This window comes from Psammomys obesus, unplaced genomic scaffold (assembly GCF_907164565.1).
Source record: "Psammomys obesus unplaced genomic scaffold, mPsaObe1.curated_primary_1811, whole genome shotgun sequence".
Lineage (NCBI taxonomy): Eukaryota > Metazoa > Chordata > Mammalia > Rodentia > Muridae > Psammomys > Psammomys obesus.
This window is the reverse complement of record NW_026588752.1, coordinates 10,690,355-10,711,623: the sequence shown is the minus strand read 5'-3', so window position 1 is coordinate 10,711,623 and position 21,269 is coordinate 10,690,355. Positions and strand designations below refer to the sequence as shown.

Sequence of the window (21,269 nt, the reverse complement as noted above, 5' to 3'; positions counted from 1 at the left end):
AGGGCTTTTTAAAACATCTGTTTACTAGTAGTTGATGAGCTTGTTGGCCGTTTGTGTTTCACTTCTTTGTCACTACAAACTTATACTTGGAACATTTACATGTGAGTGTTTTCATGGTTCAGTTTCCCCTGTTTTTCCATGTGGAACCCTTGGAATGAAGTTATAATGCTGAGTTACAAGTTGGTGCAAACCTTTAAGAAGTTCCCTGTTTTCCCAAGTGGCACTGCTCTTACCAGCATATAAGGTTCTGACTGTCCCCACCTTCATCTTTAACCCTTTCCTTTTCCTTCTGCATGTGCATGTGTGCAAGCGCTTTACTCCAGAGCCATTTCTCTGGCTTCAGTACTTCTTGTTCTTGCGTTTTTATACACAGTAAATCTGTCCTAAGATGGTCACTCATTTCTTAAGGTGTTCTTGGGTTTGGGGTTGTTTCCACTGAAGCATTTTTAGTTGGGTAGCTTGCAAGTGATTTTGCCATGCTAACTTTTTATAAGCATTGCTTTACTTTTCATGCGTAAAGAAATACTGTGTGTGCCAAATTATCAATACTTTATGCTGCGCATCTTTGTGTCATTTAACTAAGATCAGGTTTTTAATAATGGTTATAGTCTTTTAGCCTCACAGTAAGCATTTATTTATTTAGTTATTGTAATCTGATATATGTATTCCTAAAAGTGACTTGCTATACAATGCTGCACAGGCCTTACGAGAGGAAGGAGATTATGGAAACAAGGGTAGAATTCTAAGACATTTTTGGTAGAATTGCACAGATAAAGTGATTTAGAAACATCTGTACATTATAGCAGATGTGGCACTTTCGTCTTGAAAAGGTGTGAAGTTTGTAAGAATCGTTAAAGTTGCAGTTGGTGAGGTACTGTGAAGAGAGGATGGAAAATTATGGTTCCAGATAAGGGTGGCGAGATGGATAACACAGGTAATGTAGTGCACACATAACCATGCAATACGGTGGGTCGTGGACAGCTGAGGCAGATGCATTCCTGTGCGATGTTACATTGTGCTACTCTTATTAGTTCTGTGCACTTTAATAGCTTGGATCATTTGCTTGCAGTTTTCTGCATTTACCTATGAGGTTTTTGCATGTGACATCTACAAATAAAAAATGGTTTTCATATTCTACTTAAATTACCCCAAGATTTATCAAAATATAGTGGGATAAGCTCACATTTTGCAATAAGTGTTACAGAATTTACTGTGTAATAAGTACATGTTTTGAACACAGATCAACTCACTTCTCAAAGAGCGTGTCATTGTCCCCGTCTTTCCTTCATGAGATTCACATTACGTTTCTCAGAAATCCAAGTGCTCACTGATGCTCTCTTCATAGGAAACTACATTCTGAATTATGTGGCATCACAACCTAAGCTGGCTCCCTTTGTCATTCAAGCTCTTATTCAAGTCATTGCTAAACTCACTAAGTTGGGGTGGTTTGACGTTCAGAAAGATGAGTTTGTTTTCAGAGAAATTACTGCTGATGTGAAGAAATTCCTCCAGGTAAGAAGGCATTGGTTAGTGCCATGTTAGAGCTACTTGGTTCTCTTTGTAGTACCATTCTTACTTATCATTTATTATTTGTCCTTTGGATTTTTTGTTATTTATTGTCAATTAATAAAAATCATGTTATACCAGAAGAATGAAAAGAACCGTTGTTTCTAAATTTAGAAATGTACTTCTATTGATGACCTATATACATGTATGCACACACACACATATATACATATACAAGCAATATTTATAATGATTTTCATAGTTACTCAACCTCCTAACAGTCCTAGGAAGTGGGTTTCAAGAAACTGCGATTTATGTTGAGTAGCTTCCACAAGTACATAGTGACTTAGCAAAGCATAATTGGTAGTCCAGCAAGTCTTTTGACAGCTTTTTTTCCCACTCTATGTAGACTATAAAATTTTTCTGACAAATGTTTTCAAGTGACTCAATAAATGATGTAACTATAAGTAATATCTGAGATAAATTGTAACATTTTGTCCCCATTTACCCCAGTTAACATACTAAGGCTGCAAGAAAGAAGGAACAGACACTTGCATGGATGGTTCCTCTTCCCGTCCCTTGTAGTAGTTACAGCTGTTGATACAGTGAAGGAATCAGGACTCTGTCCATGCTTCCAATTTGCTTTTCGCTGCTTTCTTAAAACAACTTAGGTATTTAGTGATACTTATTTTTATATTTGTGTAATTTCTAATTGCAAAGTGGTTAACTTGCTGTCAAGTTTAAGAGTTCTTGTTCTGGAGAAATAGTTTGGTGGGTAGAAGAAGTGCTTGCTGTGCCAAATCTGATGATCAGTTTGAGCCCCCAGAACCCATGTAAAAGCTGGACACAGCAGCACAAGACCCTGTAAGCCCAGGTGTTTAAACAAAAAAAGAAAATAAAGAAAGTTAGGAAAGTTTTCAGACTCTCAGTTGGTTAGAGCGCCACACTGTGCAGCTTTATTGAGCTAGGGTACACAGAGTAGCTATGATTCAGTGAATAGGAAATTAGCAAGTCCATAAAGAATTAAAATGCATTGTTTGATGTACCCAGAGTTGATCATTGGTGGTTCTGAGATAACATGAACTTAATTATACCTTGTAATCAGTGTTGCTGAGCTTCTGTGCAAGTTAGAAGGGATGACCAACTGTGAAATGAAGATACAAAAAGCACATCTGTGCATACTTTTGTACTGCTGCACTCTAATTTGATGCTTCATTTCTTACTTCCATGTTTTCCAGTATGATTTTGTAATAGGGTAATTTGTTACTAATGTGCACACGAGATCTGAATTGAAGGAAGTTTTACAATTAAATTGTAAGCTAATTAGAAACATCATGGAAACTATACTGTGTTGATAGTCATATATTTACCGTACTACATTGGGTCCTCTAGATGTCTTCATTAAGGTACCTAATGACTCTATACACGTGCACTGTTCAGTAATATTAAAAGAGCCTAAGTGATCTTTTCTGATATTAGATCAAGAGATTTAAATTAGTTTCTAAGCTACTTATTAATTATTGAGTGCAGCTATCACAGTAGGCTTCAAGCAAATTTCTAGAACAAAAACCATTTTTTTACATTTTTAAGATTGTAGAAAAAGTACTAAATTAAGTGTCATTTTAAAGCCTAGTTTATTATGACTTGTAAATGCTAGGGAAACATTGGCTAGAGTATATGCATTTCTAAGGTCTGTATACATTTGTTTCTTAACTCCATGTGCCAAAATTTATCCTTCAAAAATTAGTGCAAATTCTTTTAGTTATAGAAATAACAATACCTTTTCTTTAAAACATACTCTTATGGACCATTAGTTGGCAATTGTGATGCTTTGGTATTTAATTTTGAAAATTATCACTTGGTTTACACTTAAGAATTAATCCTGTCTCCACTTGGCTATTTTCTGAAAGGGTACTGTGGAACACTGCATAATAGGAGTGATAATCCTTTCCGAGTTGACTCAGGAAATGAACCTGGTAAGTAAGCTTTTGCATGTAGTAAGACATGGAATTTGCTTAGGTAATGTTATTTCTTTGTGGCAAAATGCATGAAACTTTTCTGATCAAGTCTTTGTATGTATTTGTTTTACTAGTTGGAAAATTAAATTAGAATACTTTAATCGAAAAGCATAACCATAGTAAAAACCACAGAATAAAAGTAGTGAGAAACAGGACATAGTGCTTGTTCCATTTGGAGAATTGTCTTTTCATTCTTGTAGATATTATAATATATTAACCATATAAATGAATTGTATAGAAAAGAAAAACAAACTTTTATGTGTTTATAAATAAAGGGCAAACAGGTTAGAAGACTGATTCTTAGCCATGGGTGAATGGGAGGACCTATCCAGAAATAGATTGCTTGGCACGTAGTCACTTTCTGGTTTGAATTTTCACCTCCCATGAGGAGCATTTTCAGAAACTGTCCCTTCCCCAGCAGGGCTCTTTGAGCTCAGCAGTTGAGGAGTTGTCTTCTGTCTTGTTCCCTTTTGCTGTCCCTTTTCAATAAGAGTAAAGGAGCACCCTGTGTGGGGTGATTTCATAAAGGAGATTATAAAGTTTGAACTGAGAAACTGACATCCTCCTGGGTGGTGCTTGGTTGTGTGGACTGTGAGTGTGTACATAAGGAGAGCTGCTGTCCGCTTGCGAACTCCCTTTGTAGTATAGTCACAGTGTTTTACAATTGGAAAAAAAGTTTGATTACTGTTCAGTGATGAATTAAAACCAATTTTATAGAATTTCCACATTTTAAAATAACCATAGTTTTCACAGCTGTTCATTTTTGCTTCTCTCACAAGAGGATGTGAAGACTGTTTGCTATGTCAGTTTTTCTCTGTTTCAGGAGTAGCCGTCTTGTTGGCAGGAGTATGATGATAGGACCTTGACTAATTATAATTGAACTCTGTGAATGAGTTTAAAGAACTCTGAGCTCTTTTTTAAAAGTTAAAAAAGTGTATCTTGGAGAGCAACCAACTATCTTTTAAAAGATGCAAATGAACTTTCAGCAATGTTTGGAGGGTAGGGTAAAGATCTTTCTTGATCTCTTGATAAGTTGACATCGTGATACACTCCCCCCACATTCCCATTGCCTAATAATTTTACATTTTCTTCTACAAGGACATTCTTTCTCCTACATGATCATGATGCCATTAGATTATTTTAAATGTGACATGGCCAAAAGCAACTTGGCCAAAAGCAAGAATGGGTTTTTAGTTCACTCAGTTCCATGTATCAGTTCATTATCAAATATGGTGAGGGCAGGAACCCAAGCAGGGATAGGGGTTGGTCCTAGAGGCAAGGGCTGATGCCCAGAGAAATACTGCTTATTGGCTTGCTTCCCAGTCGCTTGCTCAGCCTACTTTCTTATAGAACCCTGGACTACTAGTCCAGGGATGGCACCACCCACAATGGGTGACTACCCTCATCAGTGGCATCACCTCCATCCATCACTAATTCAGAAAATGCCTTAAAGCCAGATCTTACAGAGGCATTTTTCTCAGTTAAGGTTACCTCCTTTCAGATAACTCTAGTTTGTGTCAGGTTGACATAACACCTGAGCCATAAAGATAACAAGCTAGTTGTTTTGTAAAACATGTATTATTTTGAGACTGTTCAGTGTTTCCTCGTTATTAAATCCAGATTACATTTATTTATCAGGAATATCAGCAATGATGCTATATAGCCTATTGTCTCCTGCCAGGAAGCATATGGTTTGAGTTGTCTAATAATAGATGATATTCACTTGGATTTCTTCTTCTTCTTTTTTTTTTTTTTTTCAAAAGCAAAACAAAACAGTACTTTATTAAAACCCAGTGGAGAAATAAATTATAGAACTTTTACGACATAGGAGGTAGTTGAGAAGGATCCAGAATTCAAGGCCAGGCTGTGCTACATGAAACCTTGTCTCAAGAAGAAAAGAAAGAAACTGAATACAGTAGCCTGGTGTGGCAGCATGGCAGCACACACCTTTAAAAACCAACACTTTCAAGGCTGAGGCAGGAGGAATTGAGGCTCACTGTCAGCCTGGGTCACATAGGAAGACCCCATCTCAAAAATAAAAACAACCATAGGTAACAAAAAATGGCTTCCTTTACAAAGTTGCAAATTGAATAAACAGCTGGCCATAGAAGGCAAGCGCTTTACAGTCCCGAGGCCCCCAGTGGCATGGTTTTAAAGGGGCTGCTTCAGCTGAGGCTCATTTGGGTTGAAGCCTGCTTCCTGATTCTCAAGGAGCATTAAATGGCCTGTGTCAACCCATGGAAGGCTTTGTGGTCCCAGTGCTGAAGTAGATTCCCTTTTGTTCTTGGCTCTGACCTTTGTGTGAGTATCCTGAGTTCTGGAATGTCTAAGATTCTTCATAGGCATGCCCAGCTGCCACATGGATCCCAAGAGAGTTGTGAATGTGGCCCAGCACGTCTGTAGATGACAATGTCGTGTAGCAGTGACACTTCTGCGAGTGGAGTTCTTCTGGCTTCTAACAGCCAGTCAGGCTGTGGTGCCACTGTGACAGCTCCTCATAAGCAGTAGCTTCTCATGGGGGGAAGGACAGACTGAGCAAACCACAAGGGTCCTGAATGGCCAAAGATCCTACTAAGTTGACACTGGGACATAGGATACAGGGCTCTGAAGCAGGCCCTTTCGCCTTGAGTCCATTGAGTAGAGCCTGGCTGTGCGGAAGGTGCTGGTCATTCTGATTCTGGCAGTCTCGCTGATGGGGCAGGCAGACGGTGTAAGCTGTTGGTAGTTGGGCCTGTTGGGAACTGTATTTTTAGCCAAAGCCAGTGATAAGATTCTTGTACTGCTGAAGCCACTGCAGAGGCAGATGGAGTAGGTCCTGGAGCTGAAGATGCTTAAATTTAGGGCCGCTTTGCTTCAGCTGCACGAACCTCTGAAAACATTTGTTCTTGAATTGCTCCTGGAGTGTAGTCTGATACCTGTCTGCATTGGCAGCAGATTGAGCGTAGAACTACAGTGTGGGCAGAAGCCCTGTAGCCCCAGCCTCCAGTGTCCTTCCAAGAAGAGACACCTCTCTAGGCTGGTGGCACAGATGAGCTCCCAGGTCCCAAAGAGGGTCTGGCACTCTGGTGGTTTTATTGTCCCCTTGGCTTTCAGGATCCTCAGGAAGTACGTGACCACCTGCCCCAGTTGTTCCTGATAGCGCTGCTTTGTCTCCAGTAACTCCCAAGTGGTGCAGAAACGCTCCATTCCCAAGGAGCACGCTGCTGTGCACAAGGCAGCGCCAGACAGAATAGGACTCCTCCATGTTTGACTTAGGGTTTTAGGCTTCCCGCAGCATTACGACTGCTCGGGCTCACCTGGATTTAAGCATGTTCTTTACCCAGCTTCCTTATTTTCTTTAATAAATATTAATAAATATTTTGTGGAGAAGTACTTTACACCTTTGGAAATACCCTATTTCTTACCAAGCTTAGGTTTTTACTGTAGTTTTCTAATTTTATTTAATAGCTTGTAATTCACCAGTAAGAAATCTTTCAAGTTGGTTTGCATTTATTTAACATTCCCTCACCATTCTTTGATTTTTTTTTTCTTTCTTTTTTTGAGAAAGGGTTTTATGTAGCCCTGGCTGGCTGTATCTTTGAGATGTAGCAGGGAGTGACCTTAAACTCTTGATTCTCTTGCCTCCCCTCCGAAGTCCTGGGATTGTAGGCATCTTTCTCTCTACCTGTCCTCTTTTGTTCCCCTGGTACAAGATGTTCCAGGTTGTCCATGTAAAATAAAGACAACCTCCTTTTTAGAAGAGTGCCATGCCTATGATGATAGAGTAGGGAGGCTGAGGCAGAAGGATTATGAATTTGAGGGTACACTGGGCTGCACAATGAGGCTGTTCTATCTCTAAAACAGTACTAACTCCTTCAAAGCTTTAAAAGATGATTTTTGGCTTTATAAGTTGAAAAAATTACATCTTCTGTGGAACAAATTTTACTGAGCTTAATTAGTTGGGGGAGGAGTGATTTCTGCTTCAACTAGCTTTTTTTTGGGGGGTGTGTGTGATCAGATTTACATGAGCAAGGTCCAGTGTTATATAATGGTCAGAAGTATACTATAAAGTCATTCACTGTGGTTGCATCTTTTTCTTTTTTTTTAGTCAGGGTTTCACAATGTGGTAGGCCTGGCTGGCCTGGAACTCACTCCACAGATAGAGCAGACTGGCCTTGAACTCAACAGCATTTCATAGTGCACATACTGTATAGGTATATGTATTTTGCTTTGATGACTATATAACAAATATATTCAAGGACTAGCATATTCGGGTTCTCAAAATGTAGGATAATCTTTAAAATCCTCTGAACTTTTAGAAAACTCAAGCTTAGATCTTTTTCTTAAAAGATTCATCCATATTTGGACAGGGTGCACTCCTTTAATCCCAGCACTCAGGAGGCAGAAGCAGGCGGCTCTCTGAGTTCGAGGCCAGCCTGGTCTACAGAGCTAGTTGCAGGACAGCCAGGGCTACATAGTGAGATTCTGCTCTGAAAAAAAAAAATTCTGTTAGCTAATAAAATATTTAGAGATGACATGTTGTTAAAACACAATCAAATTCTTGAGTGTTATTTCTACTTTTATTTTCAGAATTTTAGTGACATAAACCAGTTACATTAACTACTTTAATATAATTTTTTTTATAACTGATTATTTAGCTGATTCACATATCAGAATTTGAAGAGCATTTTAGAGGTTTCTCCTTTTGTAGGTAGGTGGCATTTGAGAGTTAGGGAAGTTTATTTATATTATATATGATATAGGCAGGAGTCCATGATCTCAGTCATGTCTGTTACTTTGATTATCTGTGTTCTATATTGGCACTGGTAGTTTTGGAGTGGGATCTAACCCTGTCTCTGTCACTAAGTAATCACAAGCAAATCCCTTCTCAGTCTTTTATAAGCCCTGTATTCATGACACCTGATCACTAGTGCCATCATGTTACGTTCGTAGAATATGTTTGCCTTATTTTTTATAGGTTTGCTTAAACTAACTCATCTTGACCTTTTTAGGTTGATTATTCCAGACCGTCAGCAAAACATAGGAAAATAGCTACCTCATTTCGTGATACTTCTCTAAAGGACATCCTTGTGTTAGCCTGCTCTCTCCTGAAACAGGTAAGTCAGTTGATGACTCAGCCTCCTGGAGTTGTGTGGGAGCCTTAAGTGCTTCTGGTTTTGCTTTTAAGAGATTTGTTGTGGCCAGTCCAAATACAGTAAATCTATACAAACTTTACTTCATCCATAGAGAATTCAATGTTTGTGTTTAGGCCATAGTAGTTTCTACCTTCTTACTGTTGATTTCTAGTTGGACAGGCTAATTTGAGTTTTAGTTTATCTGCCTGCCCATATTTAGATGGGGATACAGTTTTTCTTTCTTTTTTATTTTTATTTTTTGTAATTTCCTCTGAATTATTTTAATAGTTTCTTTGAGAAATAGGAATTTCCTACTCGTTTCTTAGTGCCATGGGACAAGCATGGCTTTCATTATTGTGTTCAGCTCAGTTGTCTTAGGAAGGATTCTGTCATACTACTCAAGCTTGTTTATTTGGTGTTGTAAAGCATTTCCCAGAACAACTCAGCAAGCTTTGCTTCCTGCCTGTCCAGTTCTGTTACAGGCTAAGTGTCCTCTATAAATACTGGGGACCAGAAGTGCTTTAGATTTTGGAGTGTTGTAAATTTTAGGATATTTGTTTAGACTTTACTAGTTGAAAAATTTCAAAATCTAAAATTTGAAATTCACCAAAATCAAAACCCTCTTGGGTGATGTTGCAGGCCATTTCAAATTTTAAGTTGCTTGGGTTGATATTGTTACCTGGTGTGTTACATTGTTATTCACTGTAGGAAGTCTACTTAAATGACTTATTTTGAAATACTTTTGTAGTGTGGAAAAATATCATTTTTAAAGGTATATTAAATAGGATCATTATTCTTGGCTTCTTATTATTGTAGGCTTCAAATAATTCATAGTCTCCAAGATGTGCTTACTTGCAGGTTGTGTGGGAACCAACCGTAGCACAAGACAGTCAGCATTGTGCTCCGGAAGCTTGTGCCCTGACCACATTCACAAGGCCTCTGTTAGTTGAATGCATCTCTTTACACCAGAAGTTAGCCAACATTTTTTGAAGAAAATAAGTCTCAGGTTTTTCAAAGCACTGTTTCTCTTTCTGGTTTTTAAAGACAGGGTTTCTCTGTGTAGCCCGGCTGTCCTAGAACTCACTCTGTAGACCAAGCTAACTTCATACTCAGAGATTCACCTGCCTCTCCCTCCTGAGTGCTGGAATCAGAGGCAGGTGCCACCACTGCCTGGCTTTCAAAGCACTCTTTAAGTTAGTACATTCTGTGCTTTTGTACACTTGTGCTATGTAAAGTATTTATTCTAAAACTCACTAAAATTTTTTATTTTTGGAGACAGGGTATTACTATGTATCCCTGGCTGGCCTGAACTCACCATGTAGACCAAGCTAGCCTTGAACTCAGAGTCCTGCCTGTCTCTGCCTACCAAGTACTGGGATTAAAGGTATGTGCCACTTCACCTGACCCAACTTGTGTTTTAGAACTTTTGAAGGTGATCTGCATTATGTAGTTAAATATATTTTATTCTCATTTTACAGGGTGAAATTTGAAAGTAGTCTGTTGTAGAAATTTGTGGGCAAAGATTTTTACCATTTTCCCCATTTTAAAATTTTTTTACTAATTTTCATTTCACATTGAAGAAATAATTAAGTTTATGACGTTAAAATGTCTTTTATGTTTTATTTCTAACTTTGAAGGTGTTGGCCAAACCTTTAAATCTCCAGGATCAAAATCAACAAAGTCTGGTGATGCAGGTTTTAAAGCTGGTCCTTAGCTGCCTGAGCTTTGACTTTCTTGGCAGTTCAGCAGACGAATCCGCAGATGATCTTTGCACAGTGCAGGTTCCAACAACCTGGAGAACAAGTAAGAAGAAAGAAAGAAGGGTTTAACATGAGAGATGGTCAACATACAAGGTGCAGAATTAACCTATACATATACCGTAGCTTTTTCTCAGTGGTCTAATTCAGAATAGCTACTAATACTTAGTGTTGAAGTGCTCTGTCTTGTTCATATCATAATGACTGCTACATTTTGATTCCAGGAGAAGAAGACAAGACAGCACATGAGCTGTCCGCATAAGTAGTGAGGAAAGATGGAACAGTCACCCAGAGGGTTTTTTTCAGAATTGTGAGGTGAACTAGTCAGAGGGAGTTGTCTGGCTGAACAGAGTCCTGATTTACTTTGTGATAGTAGGGACATCAAGAAGGAAACCAAATGTTTCCCCAACACTGCAGAAAAATGTCACTCGGGTGCCCCAGGGCAGAGGTCGGGGAGGGGCTGGAGAGTGAGTGCTAAGGATTTTATTCTAAGTTGGATCTTGGCTTGTGCAGCTGGGAGACTGACTGACTCCTTTGGCCCTGTAGTTGGTCTTCTCTTCCCACAGCTTTTTCCCTTGAAAAATTAAACTAGAAAAGCTTCAGATTTGGGGATATCAGGTAGAGAACTAACATAAAGGTTTCTTTTAATGACTTCTGATTTAGGAATCAAAAATTAATAAACAAGGTATTCAGCATTCCACATCTTGGCTGTGGTGATGAATTCCTACACCAACACATGTAATAAAAATGCACAGGCTAAAAATATGTATGCACACCTGAATGCATATAAAATTGGAATCAGTATGTTTGGGAGATTGTGCTGGGCTTCCTGGCTGTGATATTTTAGTGTTATTTTTATAAGAGATCACCAGTGTGGGAAAGTGGGTAAAACATAGTGTAGGTCAGCTGTGTAAAATGTGGTGTAGGTCTGTATTACATTTTCCGAATCTGTAATTTATTATCTTAGAAAGTTTAACTTTTTAAAAAGTTGCAGAATTAGTATAAAAGGTGAAGAATAGAAATAAACTTGAAAAGGGTGTGATTAATATTGCTAGAGATTAAAAAAAGATAAAGCATTTCTGAGACAAGAATGGAACATTTGCCAAATAATTTAACAATTTAGTAAACATCTTGGAAGAGGAAGTTAATAAAATATACAAAGAATAAAAAAAGCAAGATATTTGATAGGAGAAAAAGTACATGAGAAAATTAGAAGGTGAAGCAAGGAGGCTGACATTTGATTATTGAAGGTTCTAGAAAGAGAAAATAGGGAGGCTGGAGAGGTGGCTCAGAGGCTAAGAGCACTGACTGTTCTTCTAAAGGTCCTGAGTTCAGTTCCCAGCAACCACATGGTGGTGGCTCAAAACCATCTGTAGTGATATCTGGTGCCCTCTTCTGGTGTACAGGCACACATGGAGGAAGAACACTGTATAAATAATTAATAAATAAATATTAAAAAAAAAGAGAAAACAAGGAAAATTGAAAATCCAAAATGGTCTCAGCATTGAAGAACAAATTTATGAATTGAAAGTTGGACCAGGTGACCAGAATAATGAGTGAAAAAAGATAAGCACTAGCTTTGTACTGATACTGTCCCAGGAAAAGGCTTGTGCATGAGGAAGAACTAAGTCCCTTGCAATATTTGGAAACTAGAGTGGCAACAGACTTCTCAATAGCAGCAGTGACTCACAGTAGGCCTCAGACCTGCCTCTGCAGGTTTTCAAATTGAATGGGAATTATGAAAAGTAAGATACTTTTTCAGACACGCAAGTCCTTCCAAATTTATTCCTCATGTATTTGCTTTCAGCAAAGTATTTGACATACAAACCAAAATAGAAGGGGGTTTTGGGAAAGAACCCTTCAAACAAGATGACAATAAATAGATGTAAAACAGACACAGATATGTGACAAAGTTAAGAATCAGCCAGTTGAAGTTGAAAAATGAGTGATAGGTATAGCAAAATGGAAATGATACTGGATTGGTTATGCAGAAATGTTAGGAAGAATTAAAAAAATTTTTTTTGTGAGTTTGTCAAAACATTTGGGAAAAATTAGTGATAGATAGATATACAACTAAGCCACTATGCTTACCTTAAGTACAGAGATCATTGTGTGAGATGATAATATAGTCTTTGGCTCAGCTGTTAACATTCTTTGCATGGTTATACATGTAAATACTTTACAGTTGATTATATCATGAGTTGTGACGGTAGTGGGAGGAGAAAGGATAGCTGATTTCAGAGAGTGTTGGAGCTGGGGGTTTCAGGGTAAGTTAGAGAAGTAAAACAATACAGTTACGGTGAGGGTTCAGGTGACATCAAATGAATTTGTACAGTTATTTTTAAATGTGAAAGTAAGAATGGGACAGGACATAACTGCTTTTTATAAGCTTTCTAGTGATACTTATCCTCATACTTTTAAAACAATTTTTATATTATTTTAGTGTGAATATAAACTAACTTTATTCTACTTAGAAATGTAGGTAACTGCATGGAACTAATACCATTTTAGCTAGCTATTTTTTATGTCCATACTCTCTCATTTATCAAGGGAAAAAAACTTACGAATCGATGTAGCCCAGCTGCAAGTAGGTTGTGGTGGCACACGCCTTTAAAAACAGCACTTAGGAGCCAGAGGCAGGGAAATCTCTGAATTCTAGGCCAGTCTGGTTTATAAAGCAAGTTCTAGGACAGCCAGGGCTACACAAAGAAACCGTGCCTTGAAAAGCCAAGATTAAATGAATGAATGACTAGCCCAGCTGCAATGATTGGTCATATGCAGAGGTCTTGACATTCTTATTTGTGTGATGTTTTAGTGAAAGTAATGGTGTTAGGAAAATAATCTTTTTTTCCAGTTTTCCTGGACCCAGAAACATTGGATCTTTTCTTCAATTTGTATCACTCGCTTCCACCACTACTGTCGCAGTTAGTAAGTATAAGTCATTAATTATTTCTTAAAGATATGATACCCAACAATTGAAAAGTTAAAAAAAAAAAAAACCCAGATATTACTACTCAGAAAGCTGAAAATATTTACTATCTAGCTTTTAGAAATAATGCTTCTGCAGGCCACAGTAGAGGACAATGCAGCCACTTTTGATGAGAACTGATAGACTAAGATCAGAAAGAAGAGGAGAACCTCCCCTATCAGTGGACTTGGGGAGGGGCATGCATGCAGAAAGGGGAGGAAGGGTGGGATCGGCAAGGGAGGAGGGAGGGGCTTATGGGGGGGATATAAAATGAATAAAGTGTAATTAATAAAAAATTAAAAAAAAAGAAAAAAAAAAAAAAATCCCAGAACAAGCAAATTAAAAAAAAAAAAAAAAAAAAAAAAAAAAAAAAAAAAAAAAAAAAAAAGATATGATACCCTTGATAGTTTGTTGTTACCGTTTTTTTGCCCTATTGGGGAATTAAGCCGATAGTCCCACACTTTTGATGTGAGTCTGGTAACGGAGCTGATGTCAGTCTTCTGGATTGGTTTCTGGATAGCCCATGCTGCCTTCAAACTTGTCTTCTGTCCTCCTCCTAAGGTCCAGGCTCCGCCCTGTACATACGATTCTCTTCTAATCTAAAGTAAGGGTAATACAGTCACCTCAAAAATTCGTATGCGTTTAACCAAGTTATATTTCTCAAGTAGTTCTTTACTTCTGATTGTATTTTGTTAAATGATTTTCAGCATTTGTTAACAGTCTACTCCACTTTGTGATTAAGCTCAGAACCAGTAACTGATGTTACTCTTGCCAAAGCCGGGACAGTCTACCAACTTCTACCTCACTTCCCAATCAGGATGCACATGCCAAGTCCACACCACTAGAACCTTCCTTCTTCTAACCTCTAACTCTTTGGCCTGTACATGCCTGGTGGTCTCCATCAGAAATCTCTGAGAGAAGTAAGCGTGAGGAGTGATTCACTTGATTTTGTGCTCATCACTCTTGTATGCTCAGTTTTTTTTTTTTTTTTTGAGTTAATTTGTTGCGTAGAACTTTGAGACTATAAACAACAACTTTGTTGAGTCATAAATATATAGCAGTGTTGGGGAAAATGTAAATTTAATATCTAAGCTACTAGAAATTGGAGAATTGTGTCCTGGAAATACTCCAGGTTTAAAGTGCATTTGTTTAAATGTCTCTTAAAAGGAAGACTGTATTGCCAAGTGCTCTACTATTGAGCTGCATCTCTAGCCCAACAAGTCTGTTCTTGAACTTAGAATTTAAGGTTTTACTGTGAGTTTCAGAGGGTATTTATTTGAGCTTGTGTTTCATCTTTTTGTCTTTCAACCAGGAAAATTGCTTTTAGTTGTTTAAAAACATGAAGTCATATGATTATGTTTTAGTGTAAAGCAAAAACATGCTTGTGATTAAAAATTCAGAAGAGAACATCTGTTTTGAGATAACTAGCCTGATGCCCTGTTATGTGGTGCTTATCTTGTTTCATCCTCACAGTGACCTTGCAATAATAACACTGTCCTCAGTAGGTTGACTTGAAAAACAGAAAACAGACCCAGAGTGTCTAATTGACTTTCCTTAGAGCAGCAGAGTAGATCATGGCATTGAGATTAAAGTTCAGGTCTTTTTATCCCCCAAATTATGCTTTTAATGCTGTTTTACTTTTAATACACTGATGGCTCCCAGTCCTGTGAACCAGAGTTGCCTAAGGAGGAGAGTTTTTGTTTTTACCAGTGGAGGCGGTGGGACACTGGAGCACGGCCCAAGCAGAAAGATTCCTGTGTTGTTGTTCTTACCTTTATCATGAGAACCAAACATTTTGTATGAAATCTCGTAATAGAAATGTTTTAATATTGGCTAATGGTAATGTTAGCTAGGCAAGTAAACATTTGAACCCAGATTAAACATACAGAGATCAGTTTGTCTTTTAGGTTACTGAGACAGCAGTAATAGTAACTGCTGTTGGAGTTGGGAACCTAAGTAATGAAATCGCCTGGAAACGCAGGAAGATAGCTAGGTCACAGATACTCCTTAGAAAGTTCCTAACTCTCACAGCAGTGTTTCCAACCCCCACCCCCCCGTAAGATGTTTTTGAATGGTGTAGAATATATTTTATGACTGAGTAAATTTGTTATGTGCCGGATTCAGTTAAGGAGTTATTACTCCTTTGCAGGATCCATAATATATAGTTTACAATACTCTATAACTTTAAGATCATTTTGTTTCTGATAGAACACCTAGTTCATTGGTTCACAAACAGAATGAGTATCTTAAGTAGTTGGGCACTTTGTTAGTGTATCCTAGTTTGGGGCCTACTCTGGCAGATTTGGCATATATGAAATACAAGTGAGTGTACATTCTGTATGTCTCACACTCAGAAGGAGGTATAAAGTGATCCAGCAAGGAGAGAGGGGGGGATGGGGATAGGTGCAAATAAGAACACAGTGCTACATAGATTTCTCGCATGACAATGTCACCTTGAAATCCTTTTTTTCTCTTTAAAATGTCTTCTGTGTGCATGTGGTATGTGTGAATGTGTGTGTGTATACGTGCACACTTTCTCTATAGCTGTGAATCTTAGTCCCTTGGGACAGGATTTCTGTTTGAACCCGAAGCTCCCTCCTCTTTTGAGTAGAATGGCTGGTGAGCAAGTTGTTGGTGTCTGTCTCTTCCCCCAACACTGACCTTATAGGCATGTGTGGCCATGTCCAGCTTTGTGGTCAGGTGTTCATGCAAGTGTCATTACCCACTGAGCCATCTCCATAGCCCATGAGGCCATTTCCTTTGTAAAATGCAAATAAACAACTAAAATAAAAATGTCAGCATTTTGGGGGCTGGAGAGATGGCTCAGAGGTTAAGAGCACTGGCTGCTCCTCCAGAGGTCCTGAGTTCAATTCCCAGCAACCGCATGGTGGCTCCCAACCATCTATAATGAGATCTGGGATCATCTTCTGGTGTGCAGGCACACATGCAGCAGAACATTGTATACATAGTAAATAAAAACAAAATCTTAAAAAAAAAAGTCAGCATTTTGAAAGCCACAGAGAAAAATGCAGTCCCCAAGCATAGGAGACTGAGGAGAGATTTTAAAAATAACCCAAGGACTACCTATAAGTGCTGTTTTTTAGCATGGAGCAAAGGCTTGTGAATGGTAATAGTGGACATAGCTACTTCTAAAGTTGACGTGAAAAAGTGTCTGTTGTTTTTTTAGGCACTTTCATGCTTGGTTCAGTTTGCTTCTACAAGAAGATCCTTATTTAGCAGTCCTGAACGTGCCAAGTACCTTGGTAACTTAATTAAAGGAGTAAAGAGGATACTTGAAAACCCTCAGGTAATTATGAAATAATTTAATTAATATTTGGCATATAGAAATCATATTTCTGCCCACTGGTATATAATGAAATTTAAAATTATTATAATTTATTATAATGCATTTAAATTTATAACAAAAATTTAAATTTATTATGTTTGGGGAAGAAAATATTTAGTATTGTATTCATCTTCCTGAGGTCTCATTTGCTACAGTTTTTTTTTTTTTTAAATGAGTATTTCGATGTTGATTTGGTATTCCTTCTTTGTTTTTGTTTGTTTTAGGTGAATATAAATAGAAGTCATGTTTTAAATCATGCTTTCGTCTTTCATTGTACTTTATTTGTTGCTTGTACTAGTTAAATTGCTGAAGTGTTTGAGGATTATATCTGCTTTTTGAAGTAGGAGATAACTTAAACTTAATTGTTAATATTGAAATAAGTTACCTTAAGTTTTGAAATAGTGTCTTTTGCCCTCTGGTGGACACCTCAGTTTGTAGCTTTAGAAATAGACTGCATTAGCTCCAGCACACTCATGCAGAGACAACCATGAGAGGGTTAGAATGTCTAACAAGTAATTGTATCATTTTTGCTTTGGTTTTTCTGGCTGAATGAATTTGTAATTAAACCATGGGCTGTAAACATGTAAATAGCCGCGTAAAGAGCTTTATCTGTGCTTCTCTGTTACTGGCAATTTGGGGCATTGAAAACTTTGTATAGAAATAAAGTTTTACCATTCTACAAAGGCTTTTTTTTTTTTTTCCTGGCTACTAAAGAGATTTTTTTTTCATTTTAATTTTTGCAATACTTTTCATTTACTCTATCAATTTCATGTGTGTATATAATGTATCTTGATTTTCGTTTGCTCTATTAATTTCATGTGTGTATATAATATATCTTGATCGTGCAACCTAGACATCCCCTGCCCACATCCTTTACATTCCAGTACTTCCCAGGTGGGATACCTTACAATGTACAGATTTGTTTTTATCTTTTCAGTGTTAGCATATGTGTCTATTAACTCATTTTGTTAATAGATGGGGTTTTACTTTAAGGTTGTAAGTTATCTGTGTAACTTACTGTCATCAACTATACTGTAAGAGATACTGGGCCAATGTCAGATACCACTCCTAAGATATTTCCTGCTCAGTGTAAAAGTCAACCTGGCATTTTAAAATTACAAATGTGTATTAAAAGACCTTGTTATAAGGTGTATTTTTGGAGCTGGGCATGGTAGCACATGCCTGTAATCCCAGCAGTTGGGGAAGCAGAGGCAGGTGGATCTCTGTGAGTTTGAGACCAGCCTGGTCTACAAAGTGAGTCCAGGTGATCTAAGGCTATCCAGAGACACTTTGTTTTGAAAAACTTTAAAAAAAAAAAAAAAAAAAGATGTAATCTTGGAATTTGTCCTAGAAAATAGATAATATTTTTCTTTCCTAGAGCCCCCATTAGTAAAATCTTTAGATTCTTTAACTATTATTATTCGTTCAACCAGTCCATTTTTAAATATGCCAGCTATACTGTGCAGTGTTGAACTATTAAGGGTAATATGTTTGTCTGTGTCTGTGTCTGTGCCTGTGTCTGTCTGTCTTGTATTCAGGCCACTCACAGTTGCCTGGAAAGACCTTTCTTTGTCTGTTCCTTTTAACTTTTCTTGTAAAAGTCACCTGTATGCTCTGGAGGGGTTTTGTTAAACTTTGTTTTCTTCTCTGCAGTAACTTATTTAATACCTTGTCATTTAGAGACAAAGTTAACTTGGAGCCACAGAACCTATAGCTACTTAATAAGTGTTGAATTAAAAGAATTTGTTATTTGTGCCGTTGGATAATGTATAAAGGCATAGATGCATGCACACGCATGAACGTGCATATTTGTGCGTGTGCACGCACACACACACACACACACACACACACACAAGGCTTTTTGTGTAATAAGTTCCAAACATATTTTAGTTGCCTTAGTGCAGTGCTACTTCTAAAAGCTCTACTTTAGATTCCTTATTGTTAGTTGACAATGACACTAAACTTAGCAGGGCTCATTTGTTTCTACATATTGCTATCTAACCATCAGCCGCAAAGTAAGTGACTATGGAACTAGGGGTATCAATAAAAATACATGGGGATTTTTATCAGTTTCTTTGAAGAGCCTTTATTCATTCATTCATTCATTCATCTATCTATCTATCTATCTATCTATCTATCTATCTATCTATCTATCTATCTATCTATTTTTGGTATCTTAATTTAGGGTTTGTCTGATCCTGGCAATTATCATGAATTTTGTCGGTTTTTGGCTCGTTTAAAGACAAACTACCAGCTGGGAGAATTAGTGCTGGTGAAGGAGTATGCCGAAGTTATTGGGTTGATTGCCAATTTTACTATTACCAGCCTACAGGTAAGTACATTGGAACAATTGAGGTCAAACTATACTATTTAAACAATTTCTTGATAAAGGTTTGGTGGAGGTGGTTTCTGTTTTTAAATGCTTATTTGAGTACTTTGGAATTATTCTTTACAAAGTTTTTAGGTAAAATAGTCATTGCAACACATAAAATAATAAAAATTGGTATTCTGCTTAAATTTCTAGTAATTGAGTAATGAGAATCTGTAGTCAAATCTAAAGAATAAAAAGAATGCTTTTACAGATTGTGTTAGGGGAAAATTCCTTTGCAAGTTGCGGGGAAGCCATTTCCACTTGATATCAGCTCTTGCAAAATATTTGTGGAATAGATTTTGAGGAACTGTGGTAACATTTTAGTAGTCATTGAGAGATACTAGTTTTTTAATACTTCTTGGATTCATAAAATTTGTTATTTTAAGTGATCCTTAGTTATCAGGATACAAGTGAATTTTGTCAGGGCTCCTGATGTAGCTCAGTTCATAGAATGCTTGCCTGATATCCACAGAGCTCTGTGCTCTGTCACTGCACCATGCAAATTGGTATGGTAGTACATGTCTAATAGCAGCATTCAGGGTGCAGGGGAAGGAGAATCAGAAGTTAAAGGTCCTTCTTAGGTACACAGTAAATTCAAGGCTTAGCCTAGGCTCCATGAGGCCTTTGTTTCAAAACAAAACCCGTAAACCAAAACAACAGCAACAATAGCAAGCCCAGTTAATTTTTGTCTGTGGTAATTTGGCTGTATGATTTTTAGTCTGGAAAGCTATAATGTCATTTTAAATAACATTTGCTGTGTTTCTTTGTAGCATTGGGAGTTCGCCCCCAACAGTGTTCATTACTTGTTAACTCTGTGGCAGAGGATGGTAGCATCCGTTCCTTTTGTAAAGTCAGCTGAACCCCACTTGTTAGACACTTACGCACCTGAAATCACCAAGGCCTTTATCACTTCCCGATTGGAATCCGTTGCCATTGTTGTGAGGTATAAACTATTAAATGTTTATTTTTTATCTATCTCATCTTGGGATTTTTAAAGATTGAAGTAAAATGTTGAGGTTACCGTTGTTGATGTATGTAGTTTTATGAGTTCTGACAAGTAGGTACAGTTGTGTAACCACCACTGTACTTACGACTGAATATAGTACCATCACTGGAGAGACGCTTTGGTCCCTTTTTAGTTAACAAATTACTAATCTGTTTTTCCTACAATTTTTGCCATTTCTAGGATATTGTATATATGAAATCATCAGAGATTTATTTAGCTTTTGAAGCCTGTTATCTTTCATTTAGAATTCCTCCATGTTCTATCAGAGGCTTCTTTTCTTCTTTTTATAACAGAGTAGAATCCCATATGTGAATGTATCAGTGCACCCATTTACTGTACATGGATATTTGGATTGTCTGCTTTTTTAGCAACGGGAATAAACTGCTGGCATCATTCCTGTGCACAATTTTATATGAACATGTTTCCACTTCTCTTGTGTAAAATACCTATATGTGGGTTTCCTGGTGGCATGATAAGTATATATTGTCTTATAAAAGCTGCCAAACTATTTTCTGAAGTGGCTGTAACATCGGCTACTTTACACCTACTTTCTATGAGAGTTTGCCAATACTGGCTGTTGGTGTTTTAGTTTGATGGTGAGTCTAGTAGGTGTGCAGGGGCACCTCATTGTGGTTTTGATTTGTATTCAGTCAGTGAGTTCCAACACTAACCATAGTGAATATTGTTTCACAGGCTTATTTGCTGTCTGCGTTTATTCTTTGGCCAAGTATCTGTCAAATGTGTTGCCATGGGGCTGGAGAGATAGGAAGTTGAGTGGTTAAGAGCCTTCTTTTTCAGGACCCACGTTCTGTCCCCGGCACCGACATGGCAGCTGACAGCCACCTGTCTAACTGCAGCCCTAGGGAAATCTGAAGCTGTCCTGTGGCTTCCACGGGCACCAGGCACACATGTGCACAGATACACACAGGCCAAGCCCTCACACATAAAATAAAATGAAAATAACTAAGAAAAATCTGTTGCCAACCCCTTTTTAAAATTGGGTTATTTTTGTAGATTGAAATTTTAGAAGTTTATATATTCTGTTCATAAATTTTCATATATTCTTGTTGGAGTCTTACAGACTACTCTCTCATTGACTATCATTTGCCTTTTTACTCTCTGAGTTTTTAGTAAGTTAAATTTGATAAGCTCCTGCTTATTGTTTTCTGTTCTATGCATCGTG

At 37.6% G+C, this 21,269-nt stretch overlaps 1 protein-coding gene across 1 annotated transcript in view; it reads left to right on the top strand.

Annotated features, from left to right (window-relative positions):
• Ranbp17 (RAN binding protein 17) overlaps positions 1–21,269 on the top strand; it is a 316,352-nt gene that overhangs the window by 13,158 nt on the left and 281,925 nt on the right. The window contains exons 4-11 of the mRNA XM_055604851.1: positions 1,346–1,512; positions 3,417–3,482; positions 8,516–8,620; positions 10,276–10,441; positions 13,250–13,323; positions 16,551–16,670; positions 18,895–19,041; positions 19,851–20,023. Coding sequence (XP_055460826.1) covers positions 1,346–1,512; positions 3,417–3,482; positions 8,516–8,620; positions 10,276–10,441; positions 13,250–13,323; positions 16,551–16,670; positions 18,895–19,041; positions 19,851–20,023 — 1,018 coding nt within the window. The remainder of the gene's footprint in view (positions 1–1,345; positions 1,513–3,416; positions 3,483–8,515; positions 8,621–10,275; positions 10,442–13,249; positions 13,324–16,550; positions 16,671–18,894; positions 19,042–19,850; positions 20,024–21,269) is intronic.